Genomic DNA, 12,759 nt, shown 5'->3' on the forward strand with positions numbered 1-12,759 from the left:
AAGAGGATATACCAGGGTGAACTGGTGATTTTCACGTTGTTTGCACGTGATGGAACTGCCCGTTGAACATGAACAGAGAGAAATGTGCAAGGTCAGCGCCACCTATGGTTCAATAAAACGCCACTTCTTTTTGCGGAATGACTGAGGGAGCGACAGAGCGCCACCTACAGTACAACATACACAACGTCGGTTGACTTTGTTTCCACATAATTTATTACTGTACAGTGTAAACAATTCATAAATAGTCTGTCATCGCAGGACGATCCGGTTGGTCCACTGCTGACACAGTTAAAATGAAAATAGACTCTCTCTCATTTCTGAGCTAGAACACGAGCGCCGGCGGTCACTTCCTCTCCTCGGCTTGCTGTCGGCGGATCAGCTCCGAATAAATTCCTCCTCTGCTGAGCAGCTCGCTGTGAGTCCCCGCCTTCAAACAGAGCGCGTTAGAACACTGGAATCATTGACTCGGCGTGATCGGCAACCGTGGATCATTTACCTCCACCACACGTCCATTGCTCAGCACACAGATGAGGTCAGCACCTCGGATGGTGCTCAGCCGGTGGGCGATGACGAGCACAGTGCGCCCCCTGGTGGCTCTGTCCAGCGCCTCCTGGACCACGCGCTCTGACTCGGCATCCAGAGCGCTGGTGGCCTCGTCCAGCACCAGGACGGCAGGGTTCTTGATCAGGGCTCGAGCGATGGCAATGCGCTGCTTCTGCCCCCCTGACAAGGTCACTCCCCGCTCACCTGCAGTTGAGACAGCAAGTGAGCACTCCGCTCCCATTTGGGGAAAACCTCCGGGGAGGTCACACACCAACCACCGTGTTGTAGCCCTCGGGGAAACTGGAAATGAAGCCGTGAGCGTTGGCCTGCTTAGCTGCATCGATGACCTCGGCGTCGCAGGCCCCCGGTCGGCCGAATCGAATGTTCTCCATGACGGACGAGCCGAACAAGACCGGCTCCTGAGAGGAGAGCGCAACATCACCAGCCTCCCAGGACAGCAGCGTTCCAGCACCTGCCATCTTACCTGATTAATGAATCCAATCACGTCTCCTCTGAGCCACGAGAGGTCAAGCGTCCGGATGTCCAGCCCATCCAGCATGATGACGCCACTGCCGGGGTCATAGAAACGCTCCAGCAGGGCCGCAACTGTAGACTTGCCTAAAACGCAACATCAACCATTGTGAACGGGCGAGAGCTCCGTTTCCCGCGGCTCGTAGACCATACCTCCTCCTGATTCCCCGACAATGGCCACAGTCTTGCAGGGTGGGAGAGTTAGCGTGAAGTTGTTCAGGATCTGGTGACCTGGCCTTGTTGGGTAGCTGCACAAAAATGACTTAAACAATAAGCTTTTCTTTCTTTCTTTCTTTCTTTCTTGCTTCAGTTCCGCCTCAGACCTGAATGAGATGTTGGTGAAGTCCACCCTCCCGACCAGAGAATGATAGGGGATGCGTCCACCGCCGGAGAGAGGGATCAAAGGCTTCACTGAGAGGTATTCAAACACCCGCGCACCAGCGCTCAGGCCTCGGACCATCTGTGGAGAGGGTTTGGAAGAGTCACTGAACCTCTGGCAGAACAGGGGATCCAGCTCACCTGCCCAAACAGGATGGAGATACTTGCTAAAGACCTGCAGACACAGGGAGGTTGGTCAAACTGTCAACACCCATTTGGGTTTTTATTCTTTCTCCGTTACCTCTGCACCGTCTGGGAGGCAACCAGGAAGGACATGAGGTCGCCCGGGGACATTTCGTTGCTGGAAATTAAAGTCCCACCAGCAAAAATGGTTCCGAGGACAATACCTGATGTTAACATTCAAAAAACGTTGAAATGTTCGAACAACCAAATCGTCGTGCTTCGGCAGCCAACTTACAGTTCAAGGCGATGTTGGACAGGCCTTGAAAGACTGCGATCCCAGCGCCCAGTCTTTCGTTCATGTCACATGACTTGTCAACCTCATAGGCATACAACCTGCACACAGAAGACATGAGGACTGGACACGTTGGACAGGTGCGAGTCAAACACTCACTGCAACTCCCGCTCCTCCATGGCGAAGGCTTTCACTGTGCGAACATTCCCCAGCGCTTCGTCTGCCACTCCTGTCGCCTTGGCGACCTTCAACACCACCAATTGTTGAGCGTCACGTGACTCCACACGCCACTCTGAGCAGTACCTGTTCTTGAGCCTGCCGTGAAAGCTTGCGAAGGAAGGAGCCGATGACGGCGCCGGCTCCGACGAGGCACGGAAGCACGACGACCGTCAGACCCGTGAGTTTGGGAGAGATGACGTAGAGGGAGACAAAACAGCCGAGCGTCTGCGTGATGCTGCGGAGCCCCTGGAAACACCAGCCGGTCACTCGGCTGTTCGCGCTCACCTTGGCCACCTTGTCTCACCTGAGAAATGACCAGCTTGAAGGACGACTTAAACTCCTGAATGTCAGCGGTCAGTCGGTTCACCAGCTGCCCGGTTTTGTTGGCGTCAAAGAAGGCCACGTCCTGCCTGAAACACACAGGGTCAGGCAAGTTTTCCCTCTCATCTGATGCCGATAGTCTCAGTCGGTGAAAACAAACCTCAGTAAAGACGCAAAAAGGGTCTTCCTCATGTCTGCGGCCACTCGCTCGCCCACCCGGGAGAGTAAGATAATGTAGCCACTCGTCAGCAGGCCCTGAACAAGTGAGCCATGGACTGCAGATCAGTGTCTCGCTGGCGTCTTAAACACACGTCCTCTCGTGACTGTTGGACTTACTTGGACGCCGTACAACCCCAGCAACTTCAGAGCCGGACCCCTGATCTCCCGGAGGAAATCCTCGGCGTGTTCCCGCAGGTGGCGGGCCACCACGTTCACCAGCTCCCCCAGCATCAGTGGGATCTGAATATTCAAGATGGCCGCGCCAAACGCCAGCTGGGAGCGAAAGAGATGCTCATCATCGTCGTGGCGGCCAGGGTGCAACGTGGGAGCTACCTACCGCCACGGCACACAGCAGAGCCAGCAGCTGAGGTTTGACAAACTCCCACAGGATGTGCCATTTGAACTCCGGCAAGGGCTTTTTACTTTCCAGCAGGTTGTTGTTATTCAGGTCCAGCTCGCAGTGTGCTCGCCTGCAAAGCAGCTTCGCCGAGATCGTGAGCAGCCCCGGCGTCAGGACCAGGCCCACAGACACGCCCGAGGGTTTGGACGTTCTCGTGGAGGACTGGCGGACGGCTTTCTGAGAAAAACCCCAGAGTCGTTTGACGGCATTGCACTGATGTCTGGAGCTGCTGCCATGTGTCTGTGGAGTGGCGTGCCACCTGGATGTGAACACAACAGTCACACATAGCTCAGCATTAGAATGTTTGAAAGTGGAGTCATCAAATCAATAGAAGACACGCAAGTTAACAGGCTCAAGGTCTTGGTCGTCTATCAGAGCAGGAGACGAATAGTAATCTGATTACTGTCTGAATGCATTTGAAACCACGTCCTTTCTGACGATCCCTGCCAAGTGTTGGTATTTGTGGCGCACCATTGTAGCTCAAGCTCTTCCATTGGTTAGGGTTAGGGTTAGGTCCACTTCTCAGCGGGGTCATGGGGGGGAACAGCCCTAGACATTCTTTGCTCTCTTCTCTGACGGTCATGGGGGAGAGTAGGAAGTGAGGTTGTCCGTTGCCTTTTGGCTCAGCTCTTTCTTCACCATGACAGTGATAAACTCAATGACAAAGATGTTCCTAGCAGAGGGCAGATCGCACACTTCACCTGTCCCTGACTCACAAACAAGACCTCCAGATACTTGAACTCCTCCACCAACAGCACACATGATCTCTGTCTGTAACTCAAATTAAATCAATGTCTGTTTTGTTTTAGAATATCTGGCACACTTCATCAATCACATATATGTAACTTACCGTCAGATTAACTCGAGAACTAAAAGGCATCTGATCCAGTCAGAACACTGTTTACACGAGACAAGGGTCACATTTGAATCGCGGCACATGCGTGCTTCTGCCTACGAAGCTGACCTTGATGGAGACTACACAACAAGTGACGTGTTACTAGCTTGAGGGGCTCCGGGTCGCTTCACTTCCTACCGTGAGAGCCTCCACACATCTGCAGCCTTTCTGTGGCACCGGAGCTGAAGCGTGAGCGAGCGGGCGGGTGCGGTAACATTGGCCCTGCACCAGTGAAGCTGAAACATGTCTCAGATGAAACCAAACGCCACACGCCTCGACACCGTTAAGCTCTGCCAGAGTAATCCACCGTGCACCAGGCAGCCGACCTCCATACGGAGCCGTCACGGCACTTCCGGCGAGCGCGCGGGACCTCGAGCTCAGTTTAGAGTCTTTCAGTTTAGACTCGAAAGTGAGTCTTGTTTTTTTTCTTTTCACGATACAAGTCCGAGTTACATCAATGGAAAAGTTAAAACTGAACGTAGATGTTGAAATATGGAATGAATAAAGTAACTCTAGCCGAGTTCCGGAAGTGACGCAGTGGTGGACCGTTGCGTCATGCGTGACGCTGTGTTGACATTTGTTTGTGAGAGACAACAGTGGCTCGCTCGGGACGCTGTGATTCCTGTGGGGACCTGACGCCAGCGACGCGGGGCTGCTCGAGTCCAGCGGCCTTGTGAAGGGGACTCGCTTGGACCTGTACCTTTGGCGTTCGCCCGGACCGCCGCCGAGCCGCGGTTCTGCTCGGGAACAAAACAAACGGACGAGTCACCCCCGCCTCACAACAGAGCGGGTCCGTCCGGGACGAGCTGCTTTGTTGCGGGACACCACAAAGTCGCCGTCCGACTTCAAAGTGCGAGGCTCCTGTTCTTAAGTGAGACTGGTCCCTCCGTCCCCCACCGGGTGCTATGGAGCCGCTAGCCAGCTAACGCTAGCTGCTGTTGCCCTCTGGCTGAGTCGCTAGCCACAGCATGTAGCGGCAGGCTGCTTCTCTCCGACACCGTCTATTCATCTGTGCGAGAGCGGGTCATAAGAATGTGAGGATAATGGCCAACTTCGAGGCTTACCAAGAGTACCAGCGAATTGAGGACATAGAGGAGGACTCGCCACCCGGGGAGGAGGACCTGCTGGTCCATGTGCCCGAAGGCCTGAAAGGTAAGCGGGTAATAATTCCCAGCAGAGTGAGACGTCTTGCTCGACCCCCCAGCTGCAACAGTGCAGTCTTGAACTTGACTCTGTTGACACGTGTGTTCCAGACTCCTGGCATCACATCAAGAACCTGGACAACTTCTTCACGAGAATATCCTTGTATAAGTGTTTTGCTGTTGTTGCTATGGAGACAGGTTCATGTGTAAATCTGAGACATCCACGACTTCCTTGACCTTTGTGCTCACATCTACCATTTCCATCAGAAGAATGGCTTTGCATGCATGATGCTGTCGGAGTTCTTCGAGCTTGTGTAAGTATTTCTCAGATATGTGTGTTGTTTATAGCATCATTCTCTCTCCTGGAAATGAATTGACTTCTCTGCCGGATGATTCAACATGTCAGGAAAACAGACACAAACCAACAAATGTATTATTGCGGCGATGCTATTACAGCATCAACCTTCCACTGCCTGCATATGTCCATGAAATCAGGATGTTCCCTTGCTGTCCTTCCCTAATTGACTTGATTGATGAGTCTATTGACCAGCTTCACCTGCTGCTCTGAACAAACCTGTTCAGAATGTTTATTTCCTGGCTGACAGACGATGTAACTGTTCCATGATCATCATCCTTTTATCGCCTCTCACTTCTCCTCTCATGTTGCCTTTCATTATGAAGCCGCCACATCATACTGTCAGTGTTTGTGTGTTTCAAGCCTAATCTCTTGACTTTCTCTCATGTCCTCGCAGCCAGTTTCTGTTTGTTGTTACGTTCACAACGTTCCTGGTCAACTGTGTGGAATACGACGTTCTATTTGCCAATCGTGCTGTCAATCACACTGAGCCGGGCCACAACCCGCTGGACAGAAGCAAGGTTACCATTCATGATGCTCTCCTGCCGAGTCAGCAGTGCACTGACAGGTGAGTGTGTTCGATTGAGCCAGCCACAGTTACTCTGCAGCCATTTCCTGTCAACTGAAATCAGGGAAGTTGTTGATGTGTCTGACTTCGGAGGTTCACTGAGATGTGTTGCACTGAGCTTGTCACATGGTCGGTGTATTATTAGTGCCTTGAAAGAAGTGTCCGTAGTTGGTTTTATCTGGCATTACCCAGCTGGTATCAGATGCTTAGGAGGTTGCCTAACAGGGTGATTGATCCAGGCCGGGTCAACAACAGGAGACTTAAAACAGGCTTAACTCACTGACACATCAAACAGTGGTTCAGCATGTGAACTTGGTGGCAGACTAAAATAAAAACTGTGGATCTTAAGAAGAATTTAAAATGAATTGAATATGAGTTTGGGTGCTTCAGTGATGCAGTCATGACTCATGCTTCAGTTGTTTGTGGCGTTGTCGAGGGGGAGATTTGCTGCTGCTGCTGCTGCCTGTCTTCAGCTGGGGCCCCTCCCATTCACCATAGTAGTCCAGAGACATTCTGTCATCACACACAGAACCGACCGGTGCGACCATGGAAAAAGTGCCTCATGCAAACCATCAGCTGTCTGAGATGAAGTGTTCCGACCCACAGTTCCATCTCTGTGTTTGATATGTTCACGAGGTCCTTGCAGGATTTTAACCAGGCAGCTGGCCTTTTATTTGTCCCACAAAGGTTCTTTTTACCGTTCAAACTTTTTGTCAGTATTCAGAAACGTCCATTTCCACGTCGGCACATTTCCTCACCGTCCCTCCCTGCCTTTTCATTTGTTGCTGCCGGAGCTGTGTCGTCAAGTGATGACATGTTTAGTACTTCATTTCTGTGCAAAACAGTAGCACATTCCTCTTTTGGTGTAAGTTCAGGAGGGGTTGAGTCGGAGGAAGCAGAGTTTCGTGTTTATGACTGGAGTCTGCACTTGCTGTGCAACTGAAGAGAGAAGTATGTGTGCACTGTGGACAGGGTCATGTAACGGATAGCTGCTGAGAGATAAAACTAGACACCGAAACTTCAACTGGTGGAGTGAGCTGATGTCCCAGTGTTAGTTTGGTTCTTTCCCAAGACTCTGAACGGGGTCTTTTCTCGGTCATTTTAATTAGTGTGTCGTCTCTGGGAGTGAGGAGTAGAGGCAATTAAACTTCATGGCCTTTAATTAAGGATCTCCATGTCCAACAAATTGGTTACATTCTCACTGCGTTCCGTCCTTCACACTGAGTGGCACATCAGCTTTAATTACTCTGGAGCCACATTTGAAAGAAGGGAACAAGTCGTCTTCACTCTTATTAAGCAAGACCCATTTATTTATAACATGCCAGTCACAGGTTCTTGTTTTGCTCTCTACAGCTTGGATATCTTGTTCTAGTTCTTCTCCTTCACCTTTCCTCATCTCAATGGCACATAGCACTGGAGCTGTCAACAACTGATGTTTATAAATCACTGTTAAATGGTCTGTTCCTGCAGCAAAACCTTTAAATTGAGTTTGAAATACTTTCATTTCTCAAAACATAATACTCAATTAGTCCAATATAGTTTGTCTTTGATAGAGCCGGGGCTTAAATATGTACCTTGGAATGAATTCATTAAGAATATAATTGGTTTCTCTAAGTAAGGCTGGTATAAACTTTGTATTGTAGTGCACCAACTTGAGCTGCACCACTTCAAAGGTCCATGATGGAGGAGCTGATGTTATGCCTATGTACTGTGTATGCAATAGAATGTGACCATTCTATTGTCAAATATTAAGATGCTACTAATTGCACCTCTACTGAATGAGAAACCATCTAGACTTAAGGCTGAATTTCAGGGGACATTTAAAGAGGCTGCGAGTGACAGGCTTGACGTGAAGATACTTTGAGACGTACTGGGACCTGGCTGTGTCGATACATCCCATTCCCTCGTTCAGTTTTACTGTAGTTGGTCATTGCAACCTTCTGTGTCCCAGGATTAAAGGAAACAGCTGGATTATTTTCCTGCTGGTTATGGCCACCATCTTCTGGATCTACAGACTAGTGAAAGTCTTCTGCAATGTCCTGAGCTTCTGGGAGATCCGTCAGTTCTACATCAAAGCTCTGAAGATCAGAATGGTAACGAACCCCATGAAGGGACGGTGCGTGAAACCCACTCAGACTAATCGCTTTTCTCCGCCTCCGTGTCACAGGACGAACTATGCAACTTCACGTGGCAGGAAGTTCAGGATCGGCTCATCAGCCTGCAGCGGGAGCAGCAGATGTGCATTCACAAGAAGGAGCTGACCGAACTTGACATTTATCACCGCATCCTGCGCTTCAAGAACTACATGGTGGCCATGATCAACAAATCTCTTCTGCCGGTGCAGCTACAGCTCCCCCTGCTGGGCAATGTGGTGTTCCTCACACAGGGCCTGAAGTACAACTTCGAGCTCATCCTCTTCTGGGGTCCAGGCTCTCTGTTCCAAAACAAGTGGAACCTGCACCCCAAGTACAAGAGGAACGGCAACCGGCTGGAGCTGGCGCAGCAGCTGAGCCGGGTCATCCTGCTCATGGGCCTGGCTAATCTGCTGCTGTGTCCGTTCATCCTGGTGTGGCAGGTGCTCTACGCCTTCTTCAGCTACACCGAGGTGATCCGGCGGGAGCCCGGCAGCCTGGGCGCCCGCCGCTGGTCGCTCTACGGACGCTTGTACCTGCGTCACTTCAACGAGCTGGACCACGAGCTCCATGGACGGCTGGGCCGCGGCTACAAGCCCACGTCCAAGTACATGAACTCCTTCACGTCGCCGCTGCTGACGGTGCTGGCCAAGAACATCGCCTTCTTCTCCGGCTCAGTTTTGGCTGTACTCATCGCGCTGACTGTGTACGACGAGGACGTTCTGACCGTGCAGCACATCCTGACGGCCATCACCGTGCTGGGCATCGTCATCACCATCACCAGGTGAGGGCTTCACATTCCCGCCGCCGACGTGGCGTTTGAGCAGTTGTGTTGACGTCAGGTCCTTCATCCCGGACGAGCACATGGTGTGGTGCCCGGAGCAGCTGCTGCAGTGCATGCTGGCCCATATCCACTACATGCCGGACCATTGGAGGGGCAATGCTAACAAGAGCGAGACTCGGGACGAAGTGGCTCAGCTGTTTCAGTACAAGGCGGTAAGAGAGGGCGCGAGATGACATCACGCGTTCAGATTGTGTGGAAACAGCGTGTGATAATGTGACGTCAGCGAGTCCTGCAGTATCTGCCATGTCAAATGATGGCACCTCATGCAGGTGTTCATTCTGGAGGAGCTGCTCAGTCCCATCGTCACCCCCTTCATCCTCATCTTCCACCTGAGGAACAAGTCTTTGGAGATCATCGACTTCTTCAGGAACTTCACGGTGGAGGTGGTGGGTGTGGGGGACATCTGTTCCTTCGCTCAGATGGACATCAGGCGTCACGGGAACCCCACAGTAAGAGTGTTTCCGGAGGTCATGTGGAGGGCCGTGGTGCTGAAGGAGTGTGTCTGCTGCAGTGGCTGTCTGAGGGCCAGACGGAGGCGTCCGTCTACCAGCAGGCTGAGAACGGCAAGACGGAGCTGTCCCTCATGCACTTCACCATCAAGAACCCGCGCTGGCAGCCGCCCCAGGAGAGCTCCGTCTTCATCAGCCACCTGAAGGAGAAGGTGCACCACGACGCTCAGAGTGGGCCGTCCACTCAGCTCTTGCTCTCTGAAGCTCCTTTCTGCAGCTCACTGCAGTCCAACGGGTCTGGCACCATGGTACGAGCCTCGGCGCAGTGGGCCGTCCACGTTTCAGCTCTCACTCTGTCGCCCTCTTGTTTCAGCCGGAGAGTTTGTTGGCCAGCGTCCTGGCTCACCCGGTTCTGACGGCGTCGGGCCTGCAGGGCGCAGAGCAGCGCTTCCTCCCGCCCAGCACGGCAGCTTCCGCCGCCGCCAGCGTCCTGGCCTCCCTCTCTGCCTCCCAGCTGCCACATGGCAGCAGAGGCCGCTCCCCGGGGCTTCTGCCGGCCTCCGTCCATCCAGAGAGCACCATGTACCGCAGCGACCGCACCATCATGGACAGGTGACGGCAGAGTCTGCTGTCCGCCGGTGCCAACGCAGCTCACTCTGCTCTCTCTTCTCTGCAGCATGTCCAACAGTGACGCTCGGTACCGCAGCACCACGCTGCACTCAGAGTTCGCCTCGGCTGAGATGAGCCTTCACGCTATTTACATGCACGAGGTAAGCAGCAGCCGCCAGCCACTTCCACTGTCTCACTGGTGGAACGTGGTTCACGGTGGCATCGTGCTGGAGTCCTGCACACGCCAGTAGAACTGAGGCTCAGCACTCTCTACTGGTTCAACTGAGTACAGTTTCTGTTGGTGGTTATTGAATTGAAGAATGGAAAATGATGCTTATGGAAGTTAAAGATATGTCATCTAGACACTTAAGAGTATCTGTCTAAAGATGAGAATGCTTCGGGTGAACGTATGCTATGAACAAGTGAATATTCTGATGAATCTGGAACACAGTGAAACGGTTGTCCTTGTAGCATGTCAGATGCAGAGGAATGAGAAGTTCCACCGTCACGGGACGGCCCACTGACACGGCCTGGTTCCCGGCTGCCTGAAAATCTCGGAGTCATGTGACACTCGGAATGCAGAGCTCCGCTTCGTGGTGTGAGATTGTGGGATCATGTCTGTGAATGGGCCTCTCTGTCTCCGCAGCTACACCAGCAAACCTCCCACCCACAGAGAAGCTCCGGACAGTGGCAGACCCCAGTGCCGATGAGAGAGCTGCACCCCGGTACAGGTCTGCTCTCACGACTTCTGACGTCAGTGAAACTTTGGATGGTGTCGGCTGTTTCTCAGACGGGTGCTAGACCTGGCTCACAGCCACACACTTCCTTGTTCCATGTTGTGGATCTCCATGACATCATTTGTCTTAACCAACCTCTAGACTGTAAACCATGAGAAAGACTTGATTCTTGAATCCAAGTTCGGCAAGTTGGGTGTGGATTCTGCCACCAACTCTCGGTGTTGCTTCTCGCCCCAGGCTTCCAGGACCGCGCTCGACTGAGCTCCACCACTTCCCTGCCCACCCCCGTGCACCTGGGCGGCTGGCAGGAGGAAGAGGAGGAAGATGAAGAGGAAGAGGAGCTCAACAGTGGCTCCCACAGGGCCGCGACGGCCAGTAGCTGAAGTGCCTTCCCAGAAGGTGGTTGACTCTTTGGTGGAGCCTTCACACATGCGCGGCGGACAGCGTGGCCTGAGGAAGACACCACGGAGGTGCCGTGAGCATCTGTGTATATAACCACTGGGCCCGAGCCGTCGTGCAGACCAGGACCGGAGGGAATCCATTTGTCTTCCATCTGTCGATTTAAGGTTCAGCCACTGGCTCGCCAGACGTGTTGTGACGAGGTGTGTAAATATACTGTCAAAGTCTTATCCAGAATCATGTGCACATGCACAGTGTTGAAGCGCTGAAGCGTCAGTGCTGCTGCCACCCTGTGTTTGAGTCGACAGGTTTAGTTGAGCGGCGCTTTGTTTTACCACTGTGTGTTAGCAGACTGCTCTAACAAGTCGCTGGCGCTCCTGTGCATGCAGGGGAGTCAGGCCTTCATGTTGACCTCAGAGACCAACGCCTCCCAGTCGATACCTCAGCCCTTGTCTTGTGTGTAAGTACGCTTGTGCGCCCTCTCACCCGCGACAGACCTTCCTTTATTCACCCTGAAATATTTATGCCAAGTATGATTTTAATATATGTCTCTCATGTACGTTGACCTGGGGGGCGGGGGGATGTTGAGCAAGCCTCGATAATTCTCTTTTTTTTATGAACCTCCAAACCTTCTATTGGAATGATGGTATGTTTTCCACAGAAGTAGAGCTTGGATTTTTGACTAATCTCATCCTCCTGTTTGCGTTAGACGAATCAAAGATTGTAACTTTAGCATCACAGTCCACAGCTTGACTCCCACCATCTCCATTTAGATGTTTGACCTGCTCACTGGTGACGCGCTCTGTCACTGGCAGTGTGTTGAGCAGCTGTTCACGTCACGACTCTGCATCATGTAATTACCGTCTATTACACAACCCTGCTGCAAAATGAGAGCAGCAAGTTGAGCTTCTCATGATGGAGTGGCCTGGTCACGAGGGTGTTTGCTCGAACTGCAACACTCTCCAGATCATTGGTTCCTCACCTCACTCTTGTTTGTTTGTGTTGGCTTTAAAAACTATGACTTGCACTGACATCACTATGACACACACGTCCTGGTGGAGATGTCAAACGCTCACAAAGGGATGGGCGTGGACGTGTGCCACAGTCCCTGGGTCCAGCTCCCGGTCCCCTCAGAAGCTGTTGCGACCCTCAGTGTTGGCCCATCCGCTCCGTTCTTCAAGCAGTGCCTTAATATTTGCTCTCCGTAGAAGCCACTGTGCGTCCTGTAGCTGGGATGGTTGGTTTGGCAGCAAGTGTTATGTCCAGTATTAACTCCATGCAGGTTGTTGTGAACGAGTGACTTTTTTTTTTGGTTGTTTTTTTTTTTTTTCTGTGACACATTTGGTCACTCGTTTCTCTCCACGTCCCAGTGACTGGATCAAGGTGCTACCCAGGCGTCCCGTCTTCTTCCACTCAGCTGTCTGTTGTTGTCATTTCCACGAGCTGAAAACTGAAACATGCCAAATGAACTGGCCGCAGCTTTACATGACGTGTGTCGTTTTGTGTGTGTGAGTAGAGCTGCGACGCAAACGTCAGGTTCTCTGGTTCTGCCGTGTTTATTTTAAATAAACCTATTTAATTTTCTCTCACTCTTGTGGCCCTC

General features: G+C 52.1%; 2 protein-coding genes across 4 annotated transcripts; one reads left to right on the top strand and one right to left on the bottom strand.

Moving 5' to 3' along the window:
* Positions 1-185: 185 nt before the first annotated feature.
* abcb8 (ATP-binding cassette, sub-family B (MDR/TAP), member 8) lies at positions 186-4,421 on the bottom strand. Of its 2 annotated transcripts, XM_053883256.1 has the most exons (16): positions 4,060-4,421; positions 2,964-3,285; positions 2,744-2,899; positions 2,568-2,662; positions 2,391-2,496; positions 2,171-2,332; positions 2,027-2,112; positions 1,871-1,968; positions 1,694-1,799; positions 1,594-1,627; positions 1,398-1,534; positions 1,228-1,322; positions 1,028-1,161; positions 815-962; positions 497-747; positions 186-427 (listed from the first exon to the last, which is right to left on the bottom strand). In XM_053883256.1, exons 1-16 carry the CDS (start codon positions 4,164-4,166, stop codon positions 344-346), a joined length of 2,121 nt encoding a protein of 706 aa, XP_053739231.1. In that variant the 5' UTR covers positions 4,167-4,421; the 3' UTR covers positions 186-343. The 2 variants fall into 2 exon arrangements, with proteins under 2 accessions (XP_053739231.1, XP_053739232.1); XM_053883257.1 differs by lacking the exons at positions 1,594-1,627; positions 1,871-1,968; positions 2,027-2,112; ... (4 more) ...; positions 2,964-3,285; positions 4,060-4,421 and having other exon boundaries at positions 1,398-1,593; positions 1,694-1,782.
* Positions 4,422-4,445: 24 nt separating this feature from the next.
* atg9b (autophagy related 9B) lies at positions 4,446-12,745 on the top strand. Of its 2 annotated transcripts, none has more exons than XM_053883255.1 (13): positions 4,446-5,073; positions 5,175-5,218; positions 5,313-5,377; positions 5,816-5,986; positions 7,938-8,079; positions 8,154-8,902; positions 8,961-9,114; positions 9,232-9,411; positions 9,474-9,719; positions 9,785-10,023; positions 10,088-10,181; positions 10,667-10,745; positions 10,995-12,745. In XM_053883255.1, exons 1-13 carry the CDS (start codon positions 4,965-4,967, stop codon positions 11,138-11,140), a joined length of 2,418 nt encoding a protein of 805 aa, XP_053739230.1. In that variant the 5' UTR covers positions 4,446-4,964; the 3' UTR covers positions 11,141-12,745. The 2 variants fall into 2 exon arrangements, with proteins under 2 accessions (XP_053739230.1, XP_053739229.1); XM_053883254.1 differs by having other exon boundaries at positions 4,448-5,073; positions 10,667-10,751.
* The last annotated feature ends 14 nt before the right edge of the window (positions 12,746-12,759 follow it).

Source organism: Synchiropus splendidus, chromosome 13, assembly GCF_027744825.2.
Source record: "Synchiropus splendidus isolate RoL2022-P1 chromosome 13, RoL_Sspl_1.0, whole genome shotgun sequence".
Taxonomy (NCBI): domain Eukaryota; kingdom Metazoa; phylum Chordata; class Actinopteri; order Syngnathiformes; family Callionymidae; genus Synchiropus; species Synchiropus splendidus.

Coding starts and splice junctions, on each gene's coding strand:
- abcb8 (XM_053883256.1), bottom strand. CDS start 4,166: ATGTTTCAGCTTCACTGGTGCAGGGCCAATGTTACCGCACCCGCCCGC. Junction 2,900..2,963: donor CTCTGCTGTGTGCCGTGGCG/GTAGGTAGCTCC, acceptor TTTCGCTCCCAG/CTGGCGTTTGGCGCGGCCAT. Junction 1,628..1,693: donor GCCTCCCAGACGGTGCAGAG/GTAACGGAGAAA, acceptor CTGTGTCTGCAG/GTCTTTAGCAAGTATCTCCA.
- atg9b (XM_053883254.1), top strand. CDS start 4,965: ATGGCCAACTTCGAGGCTTACCAAGAGTACCAGCGAATTGAGGACATA. Junction 10,024..10,087: donor GACCGCACCATCATGGACAG/GTGACGGCAGAG, acceptor TCTTCTCTGCAG/CATGTCCAACAGTGACGCTC. Junction 10,182..10,666: donor ACGCTATTTACATGCACGAG/GTAAGCAGCAGC, acceptor CTGTCTCCGCAG/CTACACCAGCAAACCTCCCA.